The sequence below is a fragment of the Anopheles maculipalpis genome, chromosome 2RL (genome assembly GCF_943734695.1).
Source record: "Anopheles maculipalpis chromosome 2RL, idAnoMacuDA_375_x, whole genome shotgun sequence".
Classification (NCBI taxonomy): Eukaryota; Metazoa; Arthropoda; class Insecta; order Diptera; family Culicidae; genus Anopheles; species Anopheles maculipalpis.
The window spans coordinates 90,203,711-90,228,902 of record NC_064871.1 but is presented as its reverse complement, the minus strand read 5'-3'; the positions used below and the strand labels follow the sequence as shown (position 1 = coordinate 90,228,902).

General features: G+C 46.1%; 1 protein-coding gene across 7 annotated transcripts in view; it reads right to left on the bottom strand.

Moving 5' to 3' along the window:
* The window catches only part of LOC126567717 (teneurin-m), a 504,494-nt gene that overhangs the window by 105,611 nt on the left and 373,691 nt on the right, over nt 1-25,192 (bottom strand). Inside the window, exon 1 of one of the 7 annotated variants that reach the window (XM_050223980.1) lies at nt 17,454-17,561. The exons of the other annotated variants lie outside the window; for them this stretch is intronic. Within the exon in view, the coding sequence (XP_050079937.1) occupies nt 17,454-17,457 (4 nt within the window). The 5' untranslated portion in view covers nt 17,458-17,561. Of the gene's footprint in view, nt 1-17,453; nt 17,562-25,192 lie in introns of those variants that run through there. 7 annotated transcript variants of the gene reach the window in all.

Sequence of the window (25,192 nt, the reverse complement as noted above, 5' to 3'; positions counted from 1 at the left end):
TTTAGATCTTTATCGCATCATTTTCCGCAAAACAACTAATTGAAGCGCTGATTAGTAACAGCTCACTTCTTATCGGCGCCATTTTGGATGGTGGCGTCCCAATGATTAGTGAATTCGTGAAATGGCGATACGCCGGTTACCCGTTGACAGGTCGTACATTGATCAAACACGGGGCAGAACCACCAACTCACAGGCAAGCTGGCGGCCAATTGGCATCCGAGTGACGTTAATTTGATGACTACAGTGTCGGGAACGACAGTGGGACACTCGATTAGCGAGAACCTTTGCGCGTTGATGTAGACACAAGATCGAACAGGTCGAATCGAATCGATTGACTCTCGGCTCCACGTGATATGCCTTCGAGCGGTGCGTCATGCGTACGCAAACCTCACACGCGTTCACATGAGCTGGAGAGAGAGAGAGAGAGAGTGTGCGAGCGTCCGCGTCAATAATTGTATCGCCTGTGTGGCAGAAGATCTCATCATCGCTTCGTACATGTGAATGAGGCTCAGGGGTTTGCGGTTATAATTGGTACAAACTGTACGCCGCAGGTGAAATGAGCATCGAGCCTATCACTTATATTATTATCCGCATCATCATCACCACCACCATTCAGTGCCGTCCGGGGCTTCATTATCATCATCATCATCGTCATCTGGAGCGCAAATCATGGCGCAAAGTAGTAAAAGGTAGAGAGCAGGATTTCCCGGAACTGGTGCGTCAAGCAGGAGACGGCAAAGGACGAATGTAAGGAGAGGTGATTTATGAAGTGTTGAACTGGCTCATCTTCCAATTCCCAGGACTAGTTCTCGGGAGATAAATTGGATGTAGACAGGTTTGTGACCAAAAGTACGTCATATCCTTACACAGGTCAACAGCTTCCTTGCGCAACGCTGTGACCAAAGTAAGTGTACATAAATTTGCTCTCCTCCTTCCACAGTGTTATTATCGATCAAACGCCGTCTCGACATCGTGTCTTATCACTGTATTGTCAGCGGGCACTATAACAGTACAATCAAGGTGGGCCTTGAGATGCTTGAGTTTCGTGTGTAACCGGAGAGAGTGAGAAATGGCACTCGTGCAATGCAAATGATTACTATAATTTGTGTTCTGACATATCGGGGATCCGTTTTCCACCAGAAGTGTGTGTAGTGTTTACGGAAGAGAGTTTCCCTCTGTGCTGTGGCGTATCTAGACAGAGTCTGGACACTGTAACGAAACAGTATTCAAATTTTTCCCCCATTTTCGGTTAAATTGAACTTCAACCAGAAAAGATCAAAGCGCTATAAAATAATGGTAAATTTCTGCAACCATGAACCGGTACCGTAACCGTAACTAGGAATAAATTGTACTTCCCTTCTGAGGTTCGGTTGCTGGAAGCTATAAGGACATCTCCACATGTCCATCCGTCGTTAGGAATTGATTTTGGGGATAAATTTTCAATTTGTCCTGTTTTGTGCATGTATTTACTAGCCCGGTCAGGTGCACAACAAGGGCGTCACATTCAGAGTGCATCCCACTGTTTAATATGCACCCTTCTCACCTCATCAGCACCGAAACATCAAACGTTGCTCCAGGTGAAGTGCATCAATTAAATAATTATGTTCCGTGTCATTCTGTTTGCTGCCAAAGGGAGGAATATCTCTAATTTGACGCTCGTCAAATGATGATGATGATCGTAACGCAAGCAAATAATTTGACCACCCTTCTACCCCTCCACCAAGAAAACACCACATCCGGAAGTGAGAAATAAAACCGAATTGGTATGACCCACAAATTTGGGCGAAAAGATGGCTACGGGGACCGAGAGTCATATAAAACAAACCATCTTCACCATCCACGCGCGGGTCAATTAGGCGTACGGTCTGTGGTATAAAGGAGCCACCAGCAGTAGTAGCGAGCGGGCGACCCGACCAGAGCCCAACCATTAAAACTACTCTGATTTACGACCGTCCCCTGTACCGCCGAAAAAAAAATCTTAAATCCTCCCTAAACCGGACTGTTCGTTGGTCATCATCCCGCGAAGTATTGCTTTTTGGCAGCAAGCAGAAAGCTTGACACGCCGGCAAGTTTTTGAAGAGGACGTCAGAAGACATACGGCCAAACAGACAGACGGATAGACGGGCAGACAAACAAACGGACAGTAACCAAAAAAAAAAAGGAAATACTCCAATTAACTCGACACTCCACCTTGGGAAGTAGGAAAAGCGCCACAAGAACGCGAGAGCGAGTCGGCCCAAGTTGTTGGAAAATATTTGCATAATTTATGTTAAATTATTTGTAGGGAATTTTATTAACCATGCGTCGTAAAAGAAAGAGAAGTAAGTGTGTTGCCATACGGTCGCAAACGGACGCAATAAAAGCAGTTAAAAAAACCTCTAACCCCACCTAAAGGCTCGAACGTATGGGCACGATTGGTGCGGAGCCATATAATGAGGAAAGGTAATAGCAATTTTCTTTAAATTTTATTTATTTTTCCCATTTTTTTTCCATTGCCCATTAGGAGATGTTTTGAAAGCACTCGAGAGCACTGGAGCACCCTCCTTGGTGGTGGTGAAGTGTGTTTTTATTTTTCGTTTTTTGCTCCCATAAAACATAACCCAAGACCCAACCATTTATCTCTGCTTCCGGGTACAATCTTCTGCTCAGGTGGTAGTAAATGGAAAGGGAATGGGAAGGAGTACGCGCAAGGATAACAATTCCGAAAGGAAAGGTGATGAAAATGGGAAGATTTGTCGTAAAGCATTTGGACCTCCGGTTGCTGGACCTGGAGTTTCCGTCTGCTCTTCCGCATCGATCAACACATCTGGTCCTGGAACGGACGAGAGCACACGATGAGTGAGGCCATAAAATTAGTTTAAAAGTGTAGGTAAATTGAAAAAAACGTCCTTTTTTCCTTTTTTTTCTTTTTGATGTGCCGGTTTTGATGGGCAGCGAATATCCTGAAGAAGTGTCATAGTAAACCAACAACGGATAGAGAGAGAGAGAGAGAGAGAGAGAGAGAGAGAGAGAGAGAGCCTACTCGTGCTGCTTCAAAATGCGCCTTATAGTATGCAATAAAGCAAACAAAAGCCTGATACGAGGTAGAAAAGTATCCTTGCAGTGGGCCTCGGATAGCTTTCGCATGTGTATTTATGAATATTTATCACATTGCAAGCCAATGTTTGTGTTTGGAGTTATCTTCGATTTGCTTAGGACTCAAACGCCAGAACTCCGGCTGTTTGTTCTGCGTCCGATGTCCGTCGGCGGGGATGACTAATCGTAGGCCTTGAAATAACGTTCGAAACCTCTAAGAAGGCCCATAAAATGTGGCAAGAGCCCCAGACACACACGACGAGCGTTCCGCTTCTCGTGTCAACCATACCCAACGGTTGCTTGTTCTATGCGAAGTGTGTTCCCATTTGCTTGCAGGCTTTTTTCCACCGTTTATGAGCATCATTTTATGACCCAGCAGCACTTAGCAGCCGCGAATGCTTAGCTCTAGTGCTGTGGTGCTTTTTTGTTCTGCGTGGGTAACATTTTTGCCCAAAAATAATGCCCAGGTTCCCCCAAGGGCCCGGAAGCGACCGGTGTTGGGTGATGGTTGAAACGTCGAGCGAATGAAACGTTTGGCCGCAGGGCTTTAGGAAAGATGATCTCAATTCTCGCACGCATGAAATCAGATCTGAGATGGGTTTATTTAGCGCGCGCCTAACAATAAAACATTCAGATGAATTTTAGGCGATATACGCTTCATTTTTTTTCGCTGTGTGTTTCTTATTTGCCCGAGAGCTCTGCACGTTTAAAGACGAAGATAAAACATAATGGATGTATATCGTCAACTCAATTTTACGCGATTTGTTAAGATAGAGTGATACGACAAAAGATAAATGATTGAATTAACGCTTCTTACGGTCTGCATATGCATGCGTTTATGACGTTTGATGGGAGTTATTGTTGGAAATCAGAAATTCCGTAATCCGAGGTCACATAATTCCCATCACACGGTTAAACGGCAGCGAATCCCAAATCGCTTCCGCTTCCGAGACCGTTATGGGGAGCGAGAGATTAATCCTAACCCCACGGTAGGCAATAACTCAATCAGCCAATACTTCGTTTCTGCAACAACAAAAAAAAATCCAAGAGCTTAGACGAGGCATTACCACATCTAGCTTGGCTGCACAACAAATGGGTCATTTTAAATCCTTAAACCGTAACCATTTAACCACCGGAACATATTGAACGAAACCTTCAAAATACGGTGTGACACACTGGTTAGCTCCCGAAGGCTCCAGTGTTAGAGGTCCTACACGAGAGCCTCGTAACAATAGCGTTGCGTGTCGGATGTTGTTAATGGGACTTCCTTTTGCCATGCTTCCTGTATGTGTCCCGCTGTATGTGTCGCGCGAAAAGAGGTTGCACCAGGGCCTATGAAATAAATCGGTTGTGGAAGAGTATTTTTCTAACCTACTGTTGGTAAGCTCACTTCCTTCCGCCGTCGGTAGTTAACTTTCCAACTGCAGAACCCAACCAGAGGGCGCTGGTTTTCGTTTTGGTACTGCGAGTAAAAAAAAAAACATAGAAAATCGAACGCTCATAGCTCTCTTCATGCAGCGTACAGCGACGGAAACGAAAATACATAAATAACACCCATGCATACCCCAACCTCTGCAACGTTGGAGAGCCTAGCATGCTACGAGGCACCTTTCGAATTAAGAACGGCATACGAGGAGATTTCCTTTTTTTTACGACACAGTTTCGGTGCCTGGCTTGAATCGAAACGATCCTTGGGAGGTTGTGTTAACCTTTTGTTACGTATTTTGTACACCACTCGATCGCACATGGGACGTACAACTTGTCCAGTGTCAGGTTTGTGTTGCTAGCGCCTAGTACAGTGGCCACAGTGGTGGCACAGTGTTTGACACACCGGTGCAAAGTAACGAAGCATTTATGACGTGTGGTGCCGACTCTTTTTAAGACAGCTCGCAAGTGTGTGCATTTGACGTGTCGTGCCTATTTCTAGCCAACTTCGTGGGTTCTAAATAAAAGGCAGGCGCAAGTAAAGCGGTGCTATAAAAATCGCTTCCCGTTTTCCATTCCAACCGGTGAGCTGGTAGAGTTCAACGTTAGATTTTAAGCGACGCTTATGGGATAGAACTCATCCAAGATGTCACAGACACACACACACACACATCCACACGTGGTGCCTATTTTATGGGGCCACGATAAAGAGACAATATGGAGATATCTGTTCCCGTGCCTCGTCTTGCAGGCTTTTACGAGCGACCGATGCGATCAAGACATACACCGGACCTTGAACGATGAGAAGAAGATGCTTTATTTTAGGTAGAGAATGAAATAAAATAAAGAAATATGTTGTCTTTTGACGGCATGAGGCTCCGTATGTTTTCCCTAGTATCGGCATAAAGTTGTTTAAGTAAATTGAAGTTAAAGTTGATTTAAAGTTCCTTTAACTTTGTGCAAGTTCTCTACGTGGCCCTTGATAAAACTTTGTGAGCTCTGTTTTAAAAAATAAGAACCCAATGAAGGGGAGCATTTGCAGAATTGATTCAAATATGCTAACCACGCCATTACGCGGCCAGACCAGTTGGTGCCTGGCCAACTTGAAAACGATCCTAGCGAAAAAAGAGAAAAAAAAACCCTCCCGAGACAGAGAAACTGATACCGGAACTGAGAACCCGCGTAACTGATCTGTCCGTTGCAAGTCTTCCTTTTCTCGTTCTACGTCGCCGCTGCTAGTTGGCAGCATTATCAAAAATCAAATATAATCACCCTGGCGCCGATCATGGTCTCGCACCATTGCGCCCAACCGAGTACCAGCGAGAAAGTGGAAAAACTGTCCCCTTCTCCAGCATTCTTCTCTTTTCTCCGCTTCTATACCACCCACACTAGACGTTGCGAAAAATTGACGATGACCCCTTTTCGGAAGTTGGTTGGTTGGTGGACGGTATATCCATTTCGCCGCTTTCCACCGTCCACGTTCTTCGGCAAGATGATTTTCCATCGCCCTGTCAACTTTGCGCCCATTACGCCACGCGAAGGACGAGAAGTCGTCAGTTAGGCGAAAGCTTTGTGTGTGTGTGTGAGTGTGTCCATTTCATGCACGATTAAATGGGCGAACGAGCTTCCAACTTGTGCTATGGAAACGCGGGCAGGAGCGTTGGTTGATCAATTGCAAAACCACTCCGGAGCGGGAAAGCTTGATTGTGTGGTAAATGACGCGAAACAAAATCTGTTCATACGCTCGGAAATCGCCAACAGGGAGGAAAGGGTTTTCTTGCGAACTCCAGGGCCATTGACCGATTTATCGCATCATCGAGAATATCGCGGCGAAATGACAATCGAGCACGCTGGCCCTTTGCTGGTTTGCGATTTTACTGATTTCGGTTTATGAAACTATCGGAGCTCAGAGCTTGAACTTCTTAAAGTTCACCTTCATCTGTCCTTGGACAGTTTGAGACACATTGTGAAAAACATCCAACAAAGTTCACGAGGAATCGTTATGATAGACACACTGCAATCTTAAGTACTCGCACGGCTTGATGCTTAGTCCTTGGCTTAGGCCTCGCAAGGATTTTTTTCCTGACACCGCCACCTCGACTACCAAAGCATCGTACCACCACCAAGACCACATACAGATATTTTCTATTAATCCTCGTGTTCATTATCCGTGTCCGAGCTGGTTTTGCTTTATTTTGTCGGAGTCACGTCAACTCGTCGGCAACCGACGAGGATTTCCCAAGTATCAACGCAACGAATCACATTTAACATTTAAGGATCCTGCCCGTTCGGGGTGGTTCCGTGGTGGCAGAAAACACTTTAGGCACATGCGGAAGTGGAATGTAGCTGTCAAGCCCGGCCACTGTGAACCTTCTTCTTGTGCACAGGGAAAAACTCGTGGAAGAAAAGTCAGAAACTACATGACAATGTCATTGTCGTACGAAGACACTAGACACAGTGTTTTGTACCATCGTTCTTTTGGGGCTAAGAACGGTGCGAGCCGTGTATGGCTGTATGTATGTTTTGGTGCATTAAGATGTCCTTCTACATTTTTCCTACACCCCCCCCTCCCCCCCCCCTCCCCGGAAAAAAACACTTCTTAGGTCCTGGTGTTCTGTTGTCCCACATTGTTGGCCTGTCCATTTCATTCTCACGCCCCCTCCCACCAACCGGAAACCCACACGCGTCTCCAATCTCAATCTAGTCCGATGTTCTGGTCGTTGCCGAAACAAACGATCCTTGATATCGAAGGATATGCTGTCTGTGCGTGTGTGTGTGTGTGCTTAAACGAGGCCTTAAAGATATCGTACCCGTTACAGCTGGGTAACTCGGGCAGTGTGGAGAAGCAGAACAAACAAGGGTAGCGCTTGCTGTCTTGTACTTGACTTAATATGTCGCCCCGGCCTCCGGTACGAATGACTTGGGCCACCATTCAGGGCCAAAAGGATGAGCACACTCACCATCACCGGACGCTCATGTTGTACATTGTTGTCTTCTGCAAAACCCGAGGATAATGTATTTTGGAAGCACTTCGGCATTGTGCTGTAGGAAGTATGGCGCTTCCATCGATACGCTAAAGGATGGTGACATTTCCAGCAAAAGAGCAACGATTCCGGTGGGCGAAACGTTACCGGGGTACCCCACCGAATGCATGCAGGGATATATTTTCCTCGTCCGGCGTTTTTCTTCAAATGCCCAACACTTCCCAATGCCAGTCACAGCCAGTCGCAGTGATAACAGAGAGAGAGATACGAAAAAAAACTGTATTGACAAAGTCTTACAGAAACTGAAGAATATTGCAATATTGGAGCGACAAGACTAGGCAGGCAGATGATAAGGTAGGTCTCTGGAGAACAGAAAACCCCTGCCAGTTGCCACTTATCAGCCACAAAACCCATTCGGCACCGTGCTTAGACGACGAGCAGCAGAAAAAAAAAACAATAACTCCACACAAAGTGTCTTGAGGGACTTCAAAGTCTGTCGTTTCCTTGTTTTTCCTTGGTTGAAGTGTGCCCTTGGCCCGAGCACGATACGTCAGTGTCGATGGCACACGACGACCAGCATTCGGAACAAGCGCACACAATCCTAACGATGGGAGCTGAAGGACAGAAGGCCTTATTACGTGTGAGCGCATTGGTTTAATTTATGTCAAGTGTGCACACGGTGTCCCCAATGGTACGGAGGTCAGCATGGACTGCTGTACTCTGAGAGGACTGTAATACTGCACCAGCCATCCCGAGGAAGAGATGAAGATGGAGCAAGAAATCGATGTTAAATTGAACACCGCTGGGACCGTCCACGTCCAAGGGGTCAATCCTTGACAGCATAACGCACAACTAAACGAACGTTGTGCATGTGCGTCATTTTGTTGCCCCGAGGCTTTTAGCAGTGCGATGGTTCTCTGGAGAAAAATGAAAGGCCGCAGGATACAAGATCTGTACCGAAAGGACCTGTCGATGTAAGGCGTCATAAAAACCATCCGGGGAAGGTATCGGAATAAAACGTCCGTCGTCCTTCTTTGGAATCTTAGCCAAGGTGTCCCACTACTCGGAAAACCTTCGGCCATCTTCGGAAAATTAGAGTGGCCCGGTATGTTTGCGTTAAAATGAGCGCACGTAAAGGTTTCATGGACCATCATTACTGGACGTAGGGTTTCTCGTTTAGGTGAAGGAACGGACTGTACAAGAATCGAGCGCAAGGTATGGACAATAAACAGGAATCTTTTTCGGACTCGTTTACGTGCCGTCCCAGGGTGGACATAAAGCAGGGAGCGAAAAAAGGTTCCAGCAACGCAACGTCATTATTGTTACTCCAGTCCGGACAGCCGGGATCGTCCCTACCAGAAGGCGCCATCATTCGTCGATGTCTTCTAACTCGCATTGAACCGTTTTCGGTTTATCCAAAGTGAACCACCAGTAGATGGAGAGATGGTATCACGAAGAAGGAAAAGGCAAGAAAAATCAAAGACACAAAAGGGAAGGGTGCAGAGAAGATGTAGGGAAAAATAATAAAAATATTTTGTCACCTATATAATTCAGAACGAGGATATTAAACACGCACTTCTTCGTGGCCCGACCACTTCGAACCTTTTGCCTTTCCCAAATGGAAGGGTCCACCAGCAAATGTCTTGTAGATCACACCTCCGACCAGTCACGCAACGGTGACCCACCTGAGCCGCTCTACGCCACGCTCTCGTGGGACACCAACGCGTATGGGATGGATTTTTATGACCATCTCTCAGCACAGGAGGAGAATCGAAGAAAAAACGAAAACATCCGACCTTTTGGATATTCAATATCAACATCCAAGGAACTGGACCGACTGGGGGATATGCGAGACCTGAGGTGTGTTGTCGATCGATTCCGGTCATGCTGAGTCTGTTATTATATTTTAATATGATTTCCTGGGACGACATGTTGGTTTCATTGTTCTTCGGGATCGGGCCACCCAAGCCTAAGAAGGTAATAATTATGGACTCCAACACAACACTGAAAAGAAAAAGGTTGAAGACCAAAACAAAGCCCACAGAAAAATGCTTATTGTTTTGCTGAAAGATGGCGGGTTTTTTTCTCTCTCTTTTTGTGACGCGGGTGGACACAAACTTTTCGCAGGACGTCATGTACGATCCGCTGTGACTCGTGTGTGCTTGTCGGGGTGAGGATATGTTTATGCCTCTGCTTAACTTTGTGGAGGCATCGAAGGATGCTTTCGGTAGCAAAAGAACAAGAAACAACTGTCTTTCCGTACGGAAGATGTGCGGAGGGTTCGTTTTTGGAGACATTATTATATGGTTGCGAAGTCACGGAAGCTCCGAGGCGTAGCAGTGAAGAATTAACAATAGAATTGTAACATCCCTGACTACTGGCTATTCTTCCCTCAGTTTTCTGGCATCGAAACATCCTTTTCATGGCCATTATGTTGTGTCGCAGCTACCGTTAACCAATAGAGGCACGAAGTTGTCATCGCTCTTTGCATATGATAGCTTTTGCCGCTTCAGTTCTTTAGTACCGGACATCTTTCAGTATTTTGCGTTGGAGACCCTCGAGAACGACCTATCAGCATATAGGAGCGTACATAACTTCAAGTTTTTCTCTCTTTCTTTCTCATACTGTTTCTCTTTTTATCTCTGTCTTTAATGTTCATGGATATTCTTCTGTGTGGAATGTATGCGTGGTTAGGTCCCCCGTCTATGCTCGGAACTCTTCTCCCTTCAAAACCGACTCCACAAAATCGCAAAAAAGCACTGCAGAAAATTTAATATAAATGCAACGAATAACAGCTAAACAACAAATAGACAGCAGAATGAATAAACAATCGTGGCTTCTTTCGCAGTTGCTCTTGCGCTGAACAGCCCTCATGTAGACGCAGAGGGCTTCGCGTGCTTCGCAGAAGACCTTGTGCAAAAATGCATTCCGCAGGCGAACGAAGAAACGAACGTGAATGAAAACGTTCCGCCTGTCGAACGACGCAAATCAATAAACGAAACCATCATTACCGTGGCTAATTGAATGGTATTTGGTATTCCTGATGTGGTCTGGTGCGATTGTAGTGCACGATGGGAGAGTTGATTTTGTTCTAAAAATATCGGCTTCAAGTTTGCGCTGTGCTCAGCGCTTCCTAGATTAAAAGAGATATCTCTAGGAGCTGTGTTCTACAACAAACTCTAATAAATCCCTCCCCGCAAGCAGAAGCTCAAGAATTCAAATAAAACCCTGCACTTATTGCTCTTAACATACGAGGTTCGAGATACGATCGGTAGCGCTTATCGCAGACATAACAACCGAAACAATTGCCCTACAAGCAGGTTCCCTATATGTCTTCACTTCATTTTAATAGCCCCCTGTATGCGTTGTATGCAACGGTTCCGAGTGCAGTTTACTTTCAATACGCATCAGCTAGCTCCCTTTTACACCGAGTTCCCATTTAAGGGAACGGTTCCCTCCGTGGCCGTGAAGCAGACACACACACGCACACGCGTTCTTCATACTGTGGTTCCTTTACCAACGCAAACCGAAGAATTGAAGAAATTGAACAATTTAATAACAATAATAAAGATGATAAGCGTGCAGTTTATGTGAGCGATTCTGAGCATTGGAGTACGGAAACCCATCCCCTCGTCCTGCTACAGCTTCAAAGCACTTTCCCATAACGGCCATCGCTGGTATGGAAGGCAGCCGAAGCTCGTCGGCATTATCCCGGACCTAAAAGCACCAACCCAAAAACCCGTCTACATTATTCAGGTTCCGGGCGTGGTAAGGGGATTTTCCTTTTTTGGAAAATTCATCCAGAACACGACGCAATGCCGATCCAGCGTGTGTGGCGAGGCACACAGGGCGACAGAAATGGTCACAATCGTGCTGCTTCTGCTGCAGGTCGCGACAGTAACCTCCGCACACGCTTGTTGTGTACGTAAGCCTGGTGAGTTGAGTTTATTTAGCCCACCAGTTCTGGTTCGTGTTTCCACCCTTGCGTTTTTGTCCCTTACCCGTAAAGCGAACTTTGCAGAACCGTGTCTAATTCCGGCGCAACAAAAGCCTCTGCTGGGGCATGTAGATGAGCGGAATGTAACCGGGGATGGTATGGCACATTGGGCGAATTTCGAACTGCTTTTTTAAAAATGGCAACGGCTATAAATGCATCTGAATGCATTGTGGTCCATAACAGATCAATTTAACGAGCAGATATTCCGTTTTTTATATTAGTTTTATTAAAGAAAGCTTGCTCATTGCTTCTTATAAAGTTTAACGTACAGATGGCGCCAGTTTTTAGTATTTTTAAATCGCATTGAATTTTCTTGTTGCAGATAACTCTTACTGGTTAATTGTGGAGGTTCAAGTCAACTTGGTCAAACATTTTTTTTTTACATCCAGATGTAATGTTAATATTTTTTTTAAGTGCTTTAAATGTTTTCTGGCAGACCTTTGTGTGATGGTGGTTCACTGACATTTTTTTTCCTGTTCCTCGGAGCGCTGGGCCTAACGGAAAGAAGGCTCGCCGTATGCTGTTGGATTTTTCTCTGCTAGCCCAGGCAGAAATCCTGCAATTCGCTACGGAAGCTCGTGCATGTGCCGTTGCGCTTGGTGTTACGAATTCAAACAACACGCGCCATAGCATTAAGCGCAGCTATAGCGAAGCAACAACAACAAAAAAAGCACACACGGCAACGGAAAAATGGCACCCGCTTTGGTTCCGGACGCTTATGCATTCTGTACGCGGCGTGAGAATGAATGCTGCGTAGGTGCAAACCCGTCGGTACCAGTCGACACAACGATGGACATACATACACATATCCTGGTTTATGCTGGGTGCGAATGAGCCCGTGCTCGATGCGCTCGAACGTGACAACGAAAGTCATGTCACGTGCTAAAGTAAACCGTTGGGCGGGTGTTCTTCTCACTCTATTCTGCAGAGCATCATCACCACACAAAAAAAACAACTCGGAGCGTACCTTCTTCGTTTGCCAACTGATGAACGCGTACCCTATGCGTGTCCTTCGCAATTGGCACGCTTGCCAGCTTTGACCATTTTGTGCTTCAATGACCAGGCATGACTCTGATAAAGGAAGTACACACAACAGGGCAGGGCGAGTGTACAAAAAAAAAAGTGTCCAGCATGGTTTAACCCGAGGCACAAATGTTTCCTCGCTGCGCTATTTGCATGCGATGTCGTCCACAACCGGAAAGGTATACCTTACTGAAACAGGGAGCAACAAAACGTTAACCGTCCAACGCTCTGGGACCTTTTTGGGAGCTGGGCAGCGTCTGGGTCTGCGGGAATGGGGATTATTTTCGCGAGAACTTCATCAAACCCTCGTCATGCGGCTGTCAGACCATTTTCTAGCCAAATCTTCTCCGCTTACCGGGGAGACAGGCGAAATGTCAGGCGTAAGATTCTTCGAACTCTGGGGCCACAACTGAGGCTAACTGGATCTTGTGTGTTGGACGTTCTACTATAATGCTTTTTTTTTGTTGCTGGCTTGCTTCCCAAAGTTCCAAAAGTATGCATCGTCCTATTGAGAATATGGCGCCCAAAGTTCAAAAAAGGACGTCCATGTTTACCGGGAAAAGTTTGCGCACCCGTCAGCCTCGGGGTGGGTGGTACGTGCGTGTGTTTGCCATGTGGACATCGATTGACACATTTGACGGGTTGACAAAACCTAATCGTCGTTTACATGACATGTCCTTCTCGAGCCTATCGAACAGTAACAACGGTTACTTGCTTATGGACATAAGTTTTCTGGGTCCGAGTGCTTTTGAGGTTTCGTAGGCTCTTTCGAAAGATTTCTGTAAGATTCCGGTACGGAAATTTGATAACAGTCAAAGGGGTATGTGGTCGAACTCCTTGAACGTGATCTAGAATGTGTCAAGCAGTGCGTAACAACAAAAAAGAGTTTTAGCTGAAGTCGTCGACCCCGTTCAACCGGCGAAAGCCAACTGAAGATACTGCTAGTTAACTAATAAGCTACCACTTGTGAGGCTCCTGTCTGGACTGTATGAAACCCCTACGGGATTCGGCCCAGGCTCACAAACACTGGCGCGGTGATGTCCCCAGCGACTGCGATCAAAACAGCCGTTGTCGCTTGTCATGTTGCTGCAACAGCTCGTCCAGAGGCTGGTACGCGACGAGGCCTCAAAACAGGAATCGATACAGCGAGCCGATCGATGACAGCGGACAGCGATCGATAAAAGCGAATTGCCGACCTAGATTTGTAATTCCGGTCCTGTCGTGTTCGGGTGTACCATCCGCACCGGGACAGACAGTTCCCATGGGAGGACGGCAAGGCGCATTCGAGCCTGTCATGAGCCACCTTTGTTGGGTGGTGGGCTCCATAAAGAGTGCGCTCAAAGTTGACCGTCGGAAACCCGAAGGTGGAAAGCATTCCTGCGTTCCCTATTGTTATGTTCTGCAGACATTCCGTACCGGCCACCGAGTGGGAAAAAGCGTACGTACGACGCGCCTTGCATTAGCTGCCAAAGGGGGTTTGTCTCGTTGTGTGCGCGGCCTGTGACAGCTATTAATTATCCCGTCGTATTTTGTATGCATTCTGGCGTACGTTGCCCGTGCTGCGGAGCTTTTCGTTTGAACCCGAGCGAATGCGGTGGCCGCCATTGTTGGGCACTGACAAGAGTTTAAGGAAATGGTGAACTATTCTCCGTAGCCATTAGCGTGCAGTGCACCAGCGCCAAGAAGGAATGATGATTGCTCGTTTTCAGCCAAATACAAAAAAAAGCGGCAAGAGTTACCGGCTTGGCGTGGAAAAATCGAAATCTAAGTTCGTACGAGCGTAGAATGTTGCTCAAGCTCTTTTTTTTTTATTTCAGCCAGACGGGAAAAATGAAAAGGAGCATTATTGACCAACTCAAGACGGAACAAAGTTCAACTTCAAGACACGAAAGCAAACTTCAAGAAGAAGAAATGGTCGACAACTGTATTCATCCTACCAAGATGCGATCGATTACGATTGTACGACAGTTTTGATGATGCTTCCGGGAGCCAGAAAGGTCCCCCTGCAGCATATCGTCGTACTGGGATTCTACTTTTTTAATGAATTCAGTTTTGTAATTGAGGCTGGAGATGATACCACCGAAATGGGCCTGAAATGGAATCGTGCGTTCCGAAGCTTGCCAAAGTGTGTACCGCGAAGAAAGGTTGGCAGTGTATATGCTCAAAAGAAAAGTCAATTTATTCCTCACCATCTCACGCGACTGGAGCTCGGTATTGGGGTTCAACAACGAAAGCAACATCGGAAACGCAAGGGGCAGAAAATATCTCCGTGCGTACTTGTCGTGCTTCTGGTATAGGAGCGCAAGAACTAAGTAGACAAAGTTTGTTCGCTTTTTTGTAGTTGTTGCTCGTTCTTCCTTTTTCGCCGCCGGTCGTCTAGAACGGATCCCGTACGGTTGGGCTTCCGTTGTTGAGCTGTCGCGCCACTGGTGCTGTAATCCCGGTGGGATTGCAAATAACAAGAATCGACCGAGCAATAATAATGCACTGCGCGCACTGTGGACATGGCAGACTGGCTTGTGAACGGCACAGAATGAGAGAAGAGAAAAAAAGTCGACGAACAAATGCCTATAGAATTTTACAAATAGGAAGCCATACCGACTTCCAACGTGGTTAAGCACCTCCACCGTGGTGATACCTTCGAAGACCTGGCAATTGAAGTCATTATGTGATATGGTTCGACTATAGCCCAAGTACTTCGCTCTCCTTACATACACGAACAGCTCAGGACCAATGGATGGTTGCTGCGTGAGGGAAAGCTCCACGCGGAATCGCGGATGAAGCAGCCTGGCACAGAAGCAAACCAAGCATCCACAGCAGAAGCTGCTTGTAACAGCAAACCACTAAACAAACTGTTTAGTGGGCACGGGTTTGGCTGCGGGCGATATCTTCGACTTTACAAACTACCCAACAATAAATCGACTCCATTTGCAACAGCGCCTCAGGTATGCAACCGGTGCGCACCGAATGCGCCGTACCGGCGTGACAAACTCCGGGACCGATGCGCCCGCAAACCCTCCCGGTCTGGTAGTTTGTGATCTTGAGGGCCTGATTAAGGCAACAGGCCGCGGAGTTTGTACTTTGCAAAGTGACTTCGAATGGCGCTATTTGAATAATTATTTACAGTCAGACGCAAGAGACAGACGATGCACACACACACACACGGAATGAGGAAGAAAAAAGGGAAACTGAAAACAAGGAACAACCTCCACTCCAAGACAGCTAGCCAGCGAAGCCGTACTAATATGGACACGAGTGCTGGAGCCTTGTTGCTGATGTAACACACTACATTGCGTTGTTGCAGAAAATTCAGAACAAACGAAAACAACGCTAAAAACGGTTATCGGTGATGCTGGTACGGCTATTAAAGGTGTATTGGAATTTAAGAAATTAATTCTTGCTTTCCTCCAAGGTTCTGACACCACATATCTCGAGGGAGAATTTTCGGAGGGAAGACTCGCACTCTTTAAGATATCGATCACGTGACCTAAGATGGCCGAAAATAAGGGAAGAAAAATTGCCCCAAAATCTTGATGCAATTGATGTGCTCACGCTCATGAAGCTGTTCCACTTCCAATAGTAAGTCAAATCCGGGAAAACATGTTTGTAAAACATCTAGTGCGTAGAAAACACATATTTATTTATTTACAACGAAAGGACGACAAACATCAGCTTTTGACAATCGGATCAAAAACGTCCACTTTCGATTTGCTGAACCATTCCAATGCATTTGCAAAACTCACTAGGTCCATCCCCACCACCATTTTCTAATCGCATTCCACCAACGGTTTCGCAAACAAGGCAGACCGTTGCATTATTTATTGACTTTTGCGTGCGGACGTCTTAAAGATTACGAAGCGCGCCACTTTTTTTCTGTGCAACTTTCAGTGATGGAAAATTGAATTTCGCCCAACCGGTATAAGGAGCCTGGCGCTCGGCGAATCTCCCTTGACGGTCGTAAAAGAAATTGGTTTCAGATAGGGATTGCTGCTTAAAGCGGTGGCAGAAACCCGAAGATAGAATCAAACATCCTGTTTACATGGTTTTGGTCAATAGAAGTCCTGTCGCATGTTCTCAGCGCTTCAAATATGGCCGGTACAAACTGGAGGGGACCAACAGTCGGAATTCTATGCTACGGTTGGAGGATTACGGAAAAAATAGCCAGAAGAGATTAATGCTTGTCACAATATTTGTACAGATTAGTCTACTTCATTTGGAGTTATTTTCTTTTCATTTTGCAAGATTCAGGACAGTCCAGGTCCTTTTTCGAAAAGCAAGTCATTGAGCTGATACATGAATGATTGCTTGATACATGAAAAGCAATATGGAGTTTGATTTTTTAAAGAAATAGGTTACACCCAATCAACGGAATTGACAGATGATTGCCTTTCGTTTATAGATTCGATTTTGGCAGGTTTCATGTACAATAGAAAGTTGTAAGATTTGTCGCAAAATATTTTTAAAAATTAAGATTTCATATTTATAAATGCTTTTTTTTGTAAACAATTTCTTAAAGTGCAACACACTGTTGTTAAATATGTAACAAAGATGAAAAACAGTAAAAATGTATCAAAACAACATCAGCAAAAAGACGACAGGACAAAAGGCAGCAAGAACAGGACGCCACAGGACGGCACAAATATGTATCGAGCAACATGAACACACACATGAAATGTGATGAAACAGATGAAGAAAGTGGATGTAATAAAACAAAAAACAAATGCAAACCAGTAAAGTGTACAAACTTCAAAGGATAGTGTAGTAGTTTAAAAGGACAAAATTTGCACACCAGATGCTGGTTTTTTTGGTTGGTCGATGCTGAGGGAAGGAAAAGGTGTAAGGAGAAAACAGATACAGACGCACACACACACTGAAACACGGAAGTTGTAAAAGCGAAACAAACAAGAAAGACGAACCAAGCCAAACTAGTCAAAATGGAATGCACTCACCCATGTTGGGAACATTGGTGAAGAGTTTTGCGAATGTGTCGGGGGCTCACAGGAAAAAGAAAGACTTGTATGGGTGCGTGTGTGTGTATATGGGTGGATATGATACCTCTTAAACTCTATGGAACTTCTTGATTCCTGTGTCCTCCCGGCGAATGGATGGATTCTAATATGTGCTATTATCAAGGTGAAGAGGGTTTTATGTTAAAAAAGGGAAGTCTCTAGGTCTTTAGAGATGACCGATGGTCTATTGTTTGCTAATCTTGCTTTCTTCTCCCTGTTTGCTTTCCTGCTGGTATTGCTAAAAGTATCTACCAACCAAAAGACATCGTATTCGTTTTTATCACGATCTTTAGCCCACTCGTCGATGCACTTGGAGCCTTATACTACGCACATCCTCTAGGATACGAACCTGCAACGAAAGACGGAGAAGAAATTATTAGTTATTATTAGAAATACATCAAACGTGAATTGAGATTTGAGAAATATGTGCCACATTTCGGAAAAAGCAATTGAATAAAGTCTGCAGAGACTGACGCACCGAACAACAATTGTCACATTCTACAGAGAGTAAACGATGCTTGAAACGATGCTCCCCTATGCTACGGTAGACCGCAAAATTGACCAACTAAAACAATGCAACACTGCCAGAGACTCATTGCTTCGGCACCGGAAAGTACATTCCGTTCTGCTTAGTTCCTCTGGTAAACACAACCCTCCCCTACCAAGCCAAGCCATGTCATGTCGCACGATTTCCAAATCCCCCTCGGGTGTGCCCGCAGTACACGGTGATGCACAACAGATGCTGGTTTAAAGGTAATGCTCCACTAAAAAGGAGAAATTGCGATAACGACAAGCCTCATCCAAAGTCGATGGCACAGAATATTGTCTATTGTCTTGCGATAATTGAGTCTAAGGGGCCACAAACACCCTCTGTTGCACCCTCGCGTGTGGTTTGGCGCCCACTGTGCCGAGACTCCAAACGTGTACTGTTTCTCTCTCCACCCCCCTCCCCCCCTTTGTATGAAACCTGCATCCCTATCAAAACTATCTACGCCTAAAAGCGGTCGCCAAGAAGCGTATACAACAACATTCTTAGCCATTGTGTTTGTTTTCTCGGGCTCTTCCGGCTCTTGCCCGTCGTTTTCCCTGATGGCTTCCTGGTTTGGTCCTCGTTTGGTGCACACTCGCACACAAACTTCAGCCCTAAAGTGAGGTTAAGTTGTGAAGTTAAGCACAGATGCGAAGTACATTCGGACGAGAGTCTCAGCCCAGTCCTACATACGGGTCCGGTCGGTTCTCCTTTCGATACACGCTGGAGACTCTTGGCACCGTGTGTACGGTTAATTGGATCGAATCTACGCAATAATAAAAACGGCATCGTTTCGGATAGCATTTGGAAAGCGCCGGTTTGCCGCAAAACATAGCCAGCGTCGTTGCCAACGGAACATAAGGTGACATTCGTATAGGGAAATCAACTTCAAGACACAGCGCAACAACATGTGCCCTCCCCAACACGGGGTCGAGGGAGATAACGGACCCGCACTTCGAAGACCTCGACGCATCGAATGAAATGCAAATAATAGGCAATTAGAAACTCGAGTCGGTTCGATTGGACGAACCGAAAATAGTCTCGACGATTGTCAAATTCTTTACAATGTCCACATGTAGGCAAGGAAACGTCCCAATAGCCCAATCTCACTGCGAATTCTTTGTCAACGACGCAATTTCTGCGTGCGTTGACTGGCAGCGATACAACGGATTATGATTTATTAGAATTGAATGACATCTCAACTCTCGTCGATGTGCTCAGTAACAATCGCCGAGGCCAAGGTTTCAGGAACCAATTTCCAATCCTTTCTCCAACATGGAACCGTACAAGACGAAACAATTGTACCATCGAACGAACCATCTTCAGGGCATCCCATCTAAAGCCACCATTTTGGTATTCATCTTTTTCACCCTTCTTGACTCTGTTGCCCCCAGGGACGCTCGCGCCGACTCTGGGCGCATGGGACGTTCTTTTGCGCTTTTTGGTCGCATTACTTCTTTTTCCCGGGGTTTGTGTTTGATTTATCGATTCATACATTCAGACTTCGACGTTTTAGGCAGAGGGAAAATTACAATATAATACAATTTATGAAATATGCTTTTCCACTCTCGACGTCCTCTTCCTGTCCCATGTCTCGTGAGAGTTGTGGTGGGAACAGGGCTACGTGTGCTGGCCGTTTTTCTTAAATTAGGCATACCTTTGTTGGTGCGCTTTATTTAGCGTTTCAATGGCTGTTTGTTTGCTGGGGATGGATACGCTCCGCAGCTTCTTACTGCTTCGTTACATGACTGTGTACCGAGAGCCGAGAAGATGAAAGCTGGAAGTGCTGTACACATTGGCTCAAGGTTCACATGCCAAGTGGCGGTATGGTACCCACCAGCGCTGGACACAGACCGACTGTGCCGGTGGAAGGTGATAAATCTTTTCCAAATCCGGAGCCATTGATAGAAATGTCAAAAACAAATGGAGATGCGGCTGGAAATGGTTTCGATCGATCGCCGGTCGTAGCAAAGCGGGTGAAATGCGAAGATGTTTTCCCAGCGTTAGCAATTCGTTTGATTAAGTGTGCAAAATTAACGGCCGGATAGGTATCCGTCCAAATCTAACTCTCGAGTTTCCATGTGGTTGGATGGTACTTTGCCTTTCCCCGGCGCAAAAAAAAAAAAAAAAACGAGGGCGAGAAAGACATCAATAGTGTACTAAATCGAGGGTTTCAACTCCTTTTCCAAGACTCCCGACACAAAATCCACTGCTTCTCGTGTCAGCTATTTTCGTATCGCTCGCCCCCCTAAACCCAGCCTTTGAAGATTAAAAGTTGGGAAAATGGTTGAAGAGCATCGTACTTCACTAATCCGCCGCTACTTGGATGTTGGCCGAAGGTTGGGCCTGCCACACCGAGCATGTAAATCCACTCATCAGAAAGAAAAACATCACTCTCGTACCGTGGACTAACACAGTTCGGTGATGATCTTTCATAAAAAAGGTAAGTCCAACTGTGTGAGACGTCCTGAGGACGTTGGAGACCGCGTCATACTGTACAGTTTCGGTCGAATGCGGTTTTAAGGTACGCAGCAGCTAGATGTCGAACTCGCAGTTCAAACACCAACCAACTCTATGAGGTGGAAATGGTTGAAATCTACAAACAGCAGCGAAAAACGAGGAAACTACTTCCAATTCGAGTGTACCCGCGAGGTTGGGAAAATATTTTGATGCTGCGAACCGTGCTACACGCCTCCATCGGACCCGGCGCGACCATTAAACTTTGACATCCGAGGGCCATAAATAAAGTCCGCAGTGCTAAAGGAGCTCGAGAACGTGTCATACGGCACCCTCAATTTCGGAATCTGTGTTCTAGCAGGAGTAATCATCCCCAAGCCAGCGGGCCTGAGGTATATTCTGGACGGATGTTGAAGCTGTTGCTACGCTACCCGTCATCCCGCCATACTGTTGTGTGCCCTGTGCGTTACATGTCAAAAACTACACCGAGAACTTCAGTTGTGGAAACATTTTTTATCCGATTTAAGTTGTTCCGTTGCTTTCATCTCGACGCTTGCATGACGACGGGTTTCGGGTGGCAAATGGGTGAGCAAAGTTCAGCTGGTGGCACCGCATAGAGCAACAGGCCACCGCAGAGTTCACCGGTTTGGTTCCACTTTTCTATCAAAATAGCTCCCAAAAACACACACATACACACCACGTACCATTCCAGCCGTGGCCGGGAAAGTAAATGATTTTCGTAGCGATCCAGGGTGCCCTGTCGGAACAAATGTCTTTCTAGCCGACGGTTGGGCTATTTGGGTGTCGACGTGAAAATCGCTGTGGTTTCTACACTAAGATGAAGATATTGCTGTTCGTCTAAATGGGGGGGGGGGGGGGGGGGGGGTCCAAAAAAGATAAAGTATTTGGAGGATCCTTATTTTTTCTGTCTTGCTTTGTCAGTTTTTCTACAGGTACGAAGTTGTGCGGAGGTCTATCGTGATAGGACGTTCTCACTTACTGAGGTTAGATACGGCACAAACTGCGTTCCAACCACACCAACCGTCCACTGCTGTGCACCACAAAGAACACTATTTCCCTCCGTTTTAAATCCTTTCCAGACGCGTACCGGGAAATCGTTCACTGTCGTCCAAGCCGCGAAACTTTCGTCGTTTATCAGTGCCAGTGCTGCCGCTCCTGTTTTCTATGGTTTCAACTTTTATGCTGGCCATTTCTTCCAACCTGCCTGGGTCCGAAACCGTGCAACCGTGGTCAAATAACGTAAAAGATGACCGAAACAGAACCGGCAAAACTTTTGACCATCCTTTGAGCCTCCGTGAGGAAGGATGAGGATGTGGGATTTTTTATTCTATCTGGATTGCCTGTGCAAGTTACAGAGAGCAACAAAAAAATCATCTACATTCGGGTGGGGGAAAATGAGCTTGAAACTCTAAAGGAAGTCGAAAAAAAAATGTGCCAAACGATAGTCAACCAACAGAAGCCAAACTCTATCGGGCTGCTACAGGGAGGGCGCGCTATTCGTTTCCGAGTTCTGCCATTTTAGGTTGAACTTTCTAATGAAAAGAAGTTTGACAGTAGGATGGATAGGGCAAGCTCTAGAGGTAAAAAAAGATTTCCAGCTCTCTTTCGGTGCACAGCTTTGGTGGGTGGGATGCTTCTTGTTTTTTTGTCTATGCTCGCATCCATTTTTTGGACTGTCTGCCTGGACACATCCGACCAGCTCACCCATCCCAAACCGGAGATTTCCGGGTGGAGGTTTTCCGCGAACACTCGCACGCTCCTATCGGGCAATCGGTATTGACAGTTTAATTAATGTTGGCTCGAAGCTGAAAATTTTTACCCATCCCCCAATTCTGCCTGTTCTGCCGCCTGACCAACGTCCCAAGGATGCACGGGGTGTGCTGTCAGTGTCACACACAGAGCGTTCCTTTCTTACCATCCATGCCGCATACCGATATCGTCCCACAGTTCGACGCTCCACAACCCGTGACGTTAGGTGTCGGTGAGATTTTGACAGTTTTCACCGGCTTTTTTTTGTTTGTTTTCCCTGTTTCCTCTATTGCTTGGATCAAACTTTCCACAAAACGTCCAGCGCGTATCAGCCGGTAGTTTAAAGCGTGCTGACGAGCTTTTCTTCAATTGCGTTCATTACGGTGTCACTTTGGGAGTCAATTTTCGGAGAAAGTATTCCTAGCAGATGAGACCTCTTCCCACCGATTGAACGACGACGTCTTAAATGACTTTCATCGAAGACATCTTCGAAATGGGGGAGGGGGGAACGATTGAATGGACCAAACAAAAGGAAAAAGCGGTACGTAAATCGAGCCATTTTCCTACGATATGGCTCATCCTCAGTAGAGAGAGGAAAACACATTATACGCCACATCACTCATTCACGATGTTCGCTGTTCTCAATCGAGTCAATGTTGGACATCTCGTCTCGTGTATCTTTCGAGCACGGCAATAACCGCTAATTTCTTGCCAGACAGACAATGGTCAAGCGTGAGAGGTAGGCGTGGATCGATTGGGCTTGCAGATCATCATCAACTTCACCGTTGGAAATTGGAAGAGGTCATCAGCAGATAGCCACGAATTAGCCACCCCTCCCGGAAATGTGTATGTGTGTGTGTGTGTGTGTATACACAGTCGAGCAAATGATGATCACCTCGGTAAAAACATTGGGAAATCTTCGACATTGAGGACACGCTGTTAGCTTAGTTTCCACCAAGTTTCCGGCAATGTTCCGGCGTGTGGCTACTCTAAACGATGTCGCGTCGCGTGTCGCGATGGGGAAGGAGCGGAAACGATGTCATAGTTAATGGGTCACCCGTTGTGAAGCTGGAGCCCGGTGTGCGTGACTAGTCGTTGGTCACCACCGGTAGGATGGTCATGATCGAATCTCGATCATTTAGCATGTTTGTGTCTTTCCAGTTCTTTCGCGGTCTGTCTTTGTGGCCACAGCTTCTTCCGCAGAGGTTTTTTTTCCACCGTAAGGTACCTCACGGGTCTCACTGGAACCGTCCTAAACCTAAACCTCCACGACCTAATTCTTGATCGTGCTCACCATACTTCGGTTTCCCTAGTTGGACGACAGTTTCGATCGAATCCTCATAACTAATGGGCGATTATTGGGGAGGTAGAAATGATTAATGGACCCATTTCCATATACAGAACACACACGGTGTGCCGACATTCGATTCAAGCATACAGACAAACACTCGATCGACAGCGAGTACCCTCTGCTGTCTCCGGAGGTCAATACCGTTAAGCCCTGGGCGCAAATGGCATTCCACTGCAGCGCTGGCAGCAGAGAGTCCTACCGACTTTTCGGGATTGCCGCAGATGTAAACAAACGGTTTCAACTGTCAAAGAGCGTGGGTCATATAAGAGGGGAAGACCCGATAAAGGTTCAACAAAAAGCCGAACAGTACCGGTACGTGATCGCATCCCCGCAAGCAGGGTGACCCTTTCGGGAGATCTCTCTCTCTCAAACACTCTCTCTCCATCTCTCTCTCTCTTTCTCTTTCTCTCGGGGAACCTCTTTTCGGCATAATATTGTTCTTCACTCAAAGGGCTTTTTTCCCGAAGTCATTTCAAAACCTACCGCGCACATCTGGTGTGTCTGTTTACAGGGCGAAGTTATTATTTGGCTCCTCTTATGCGTTCAACGTCAAGTGTGGCGCACGATTTCGAGGAGGGGAATTCTCGGGACGTATTTTAAGAAAAAGCACGAAACTGCCGTGTACAGAGCGCAAGGAGGCTAATAATTAATTGTCGATCGACGCCACAGAAAACGCCCCGGTACCATACGTGCCATACGTGGCAGGATCGAAAAGGGAACCGGGGGAGTAGTTCGGGTTTTTCGGTTTGCCGTCAGTTGGTCGCGTTGGCTCTACCCCGTTTCGCCTTTCTACCCGTTTTCGGAGGAAGAATTCATTAGTCCCATGATTTATGGGATGCTTTATTATGCCCCATTCGAAAATTAGCGATTCTCCCGGTTTGAAGAAGGAACACGGGAAACATAAACCTGACCGAGACCTTCTCGGCGTGCGGGTCAATGGGTTTTCTTCCCTTTTTATTTAAAGCAGAGGCCGCACTCGGGATGGAACTATGATAAACGATCGATACATCCCTAGAGAAGGATCTAAACACACTAACGAGTAGTTTGCTGGGTTTTGGGACCCACAGTCTAATCTATCGGGTGAGGTGGAGTGTTTGTGTGCGAGCACCTTTTGGAAAGATTACGCACACACATGAGCATACATACATGCAACTAAATTGATTCCTTCAAATCAGTTTTTGATGTTTGTTTTGCTTTTCTACTCATGCATTCCCGCCCGAACGCCGCGGAACTCCGGTGAGCGGTTACGAACTATTTACGATTAATTTTCAATTAATTTCACACTTGCTTTTTCTGCTTCCCCATCAAACGTTCTAATACAATTTCTATTTGTTTACAGTGGGGGACACAAAATAGAAGAAAAAAACTAGTTTGGTACGAAGAGCTGAGCGATCCTAAGACACAATTCTTCGTTGTTTGCTTAGCCGAAGGGTTTGTTTGGAAGTGTTGAGGAAGCATCAGGGCAAACTACGATTCGATATGGTCGCAGTTCGTTGCGGAATTGTGTGTTATTTAATAGCTTTTTTTTTCATGCCCACCCAAACGTACCAGCCGGATGCCGGGATCGATTGA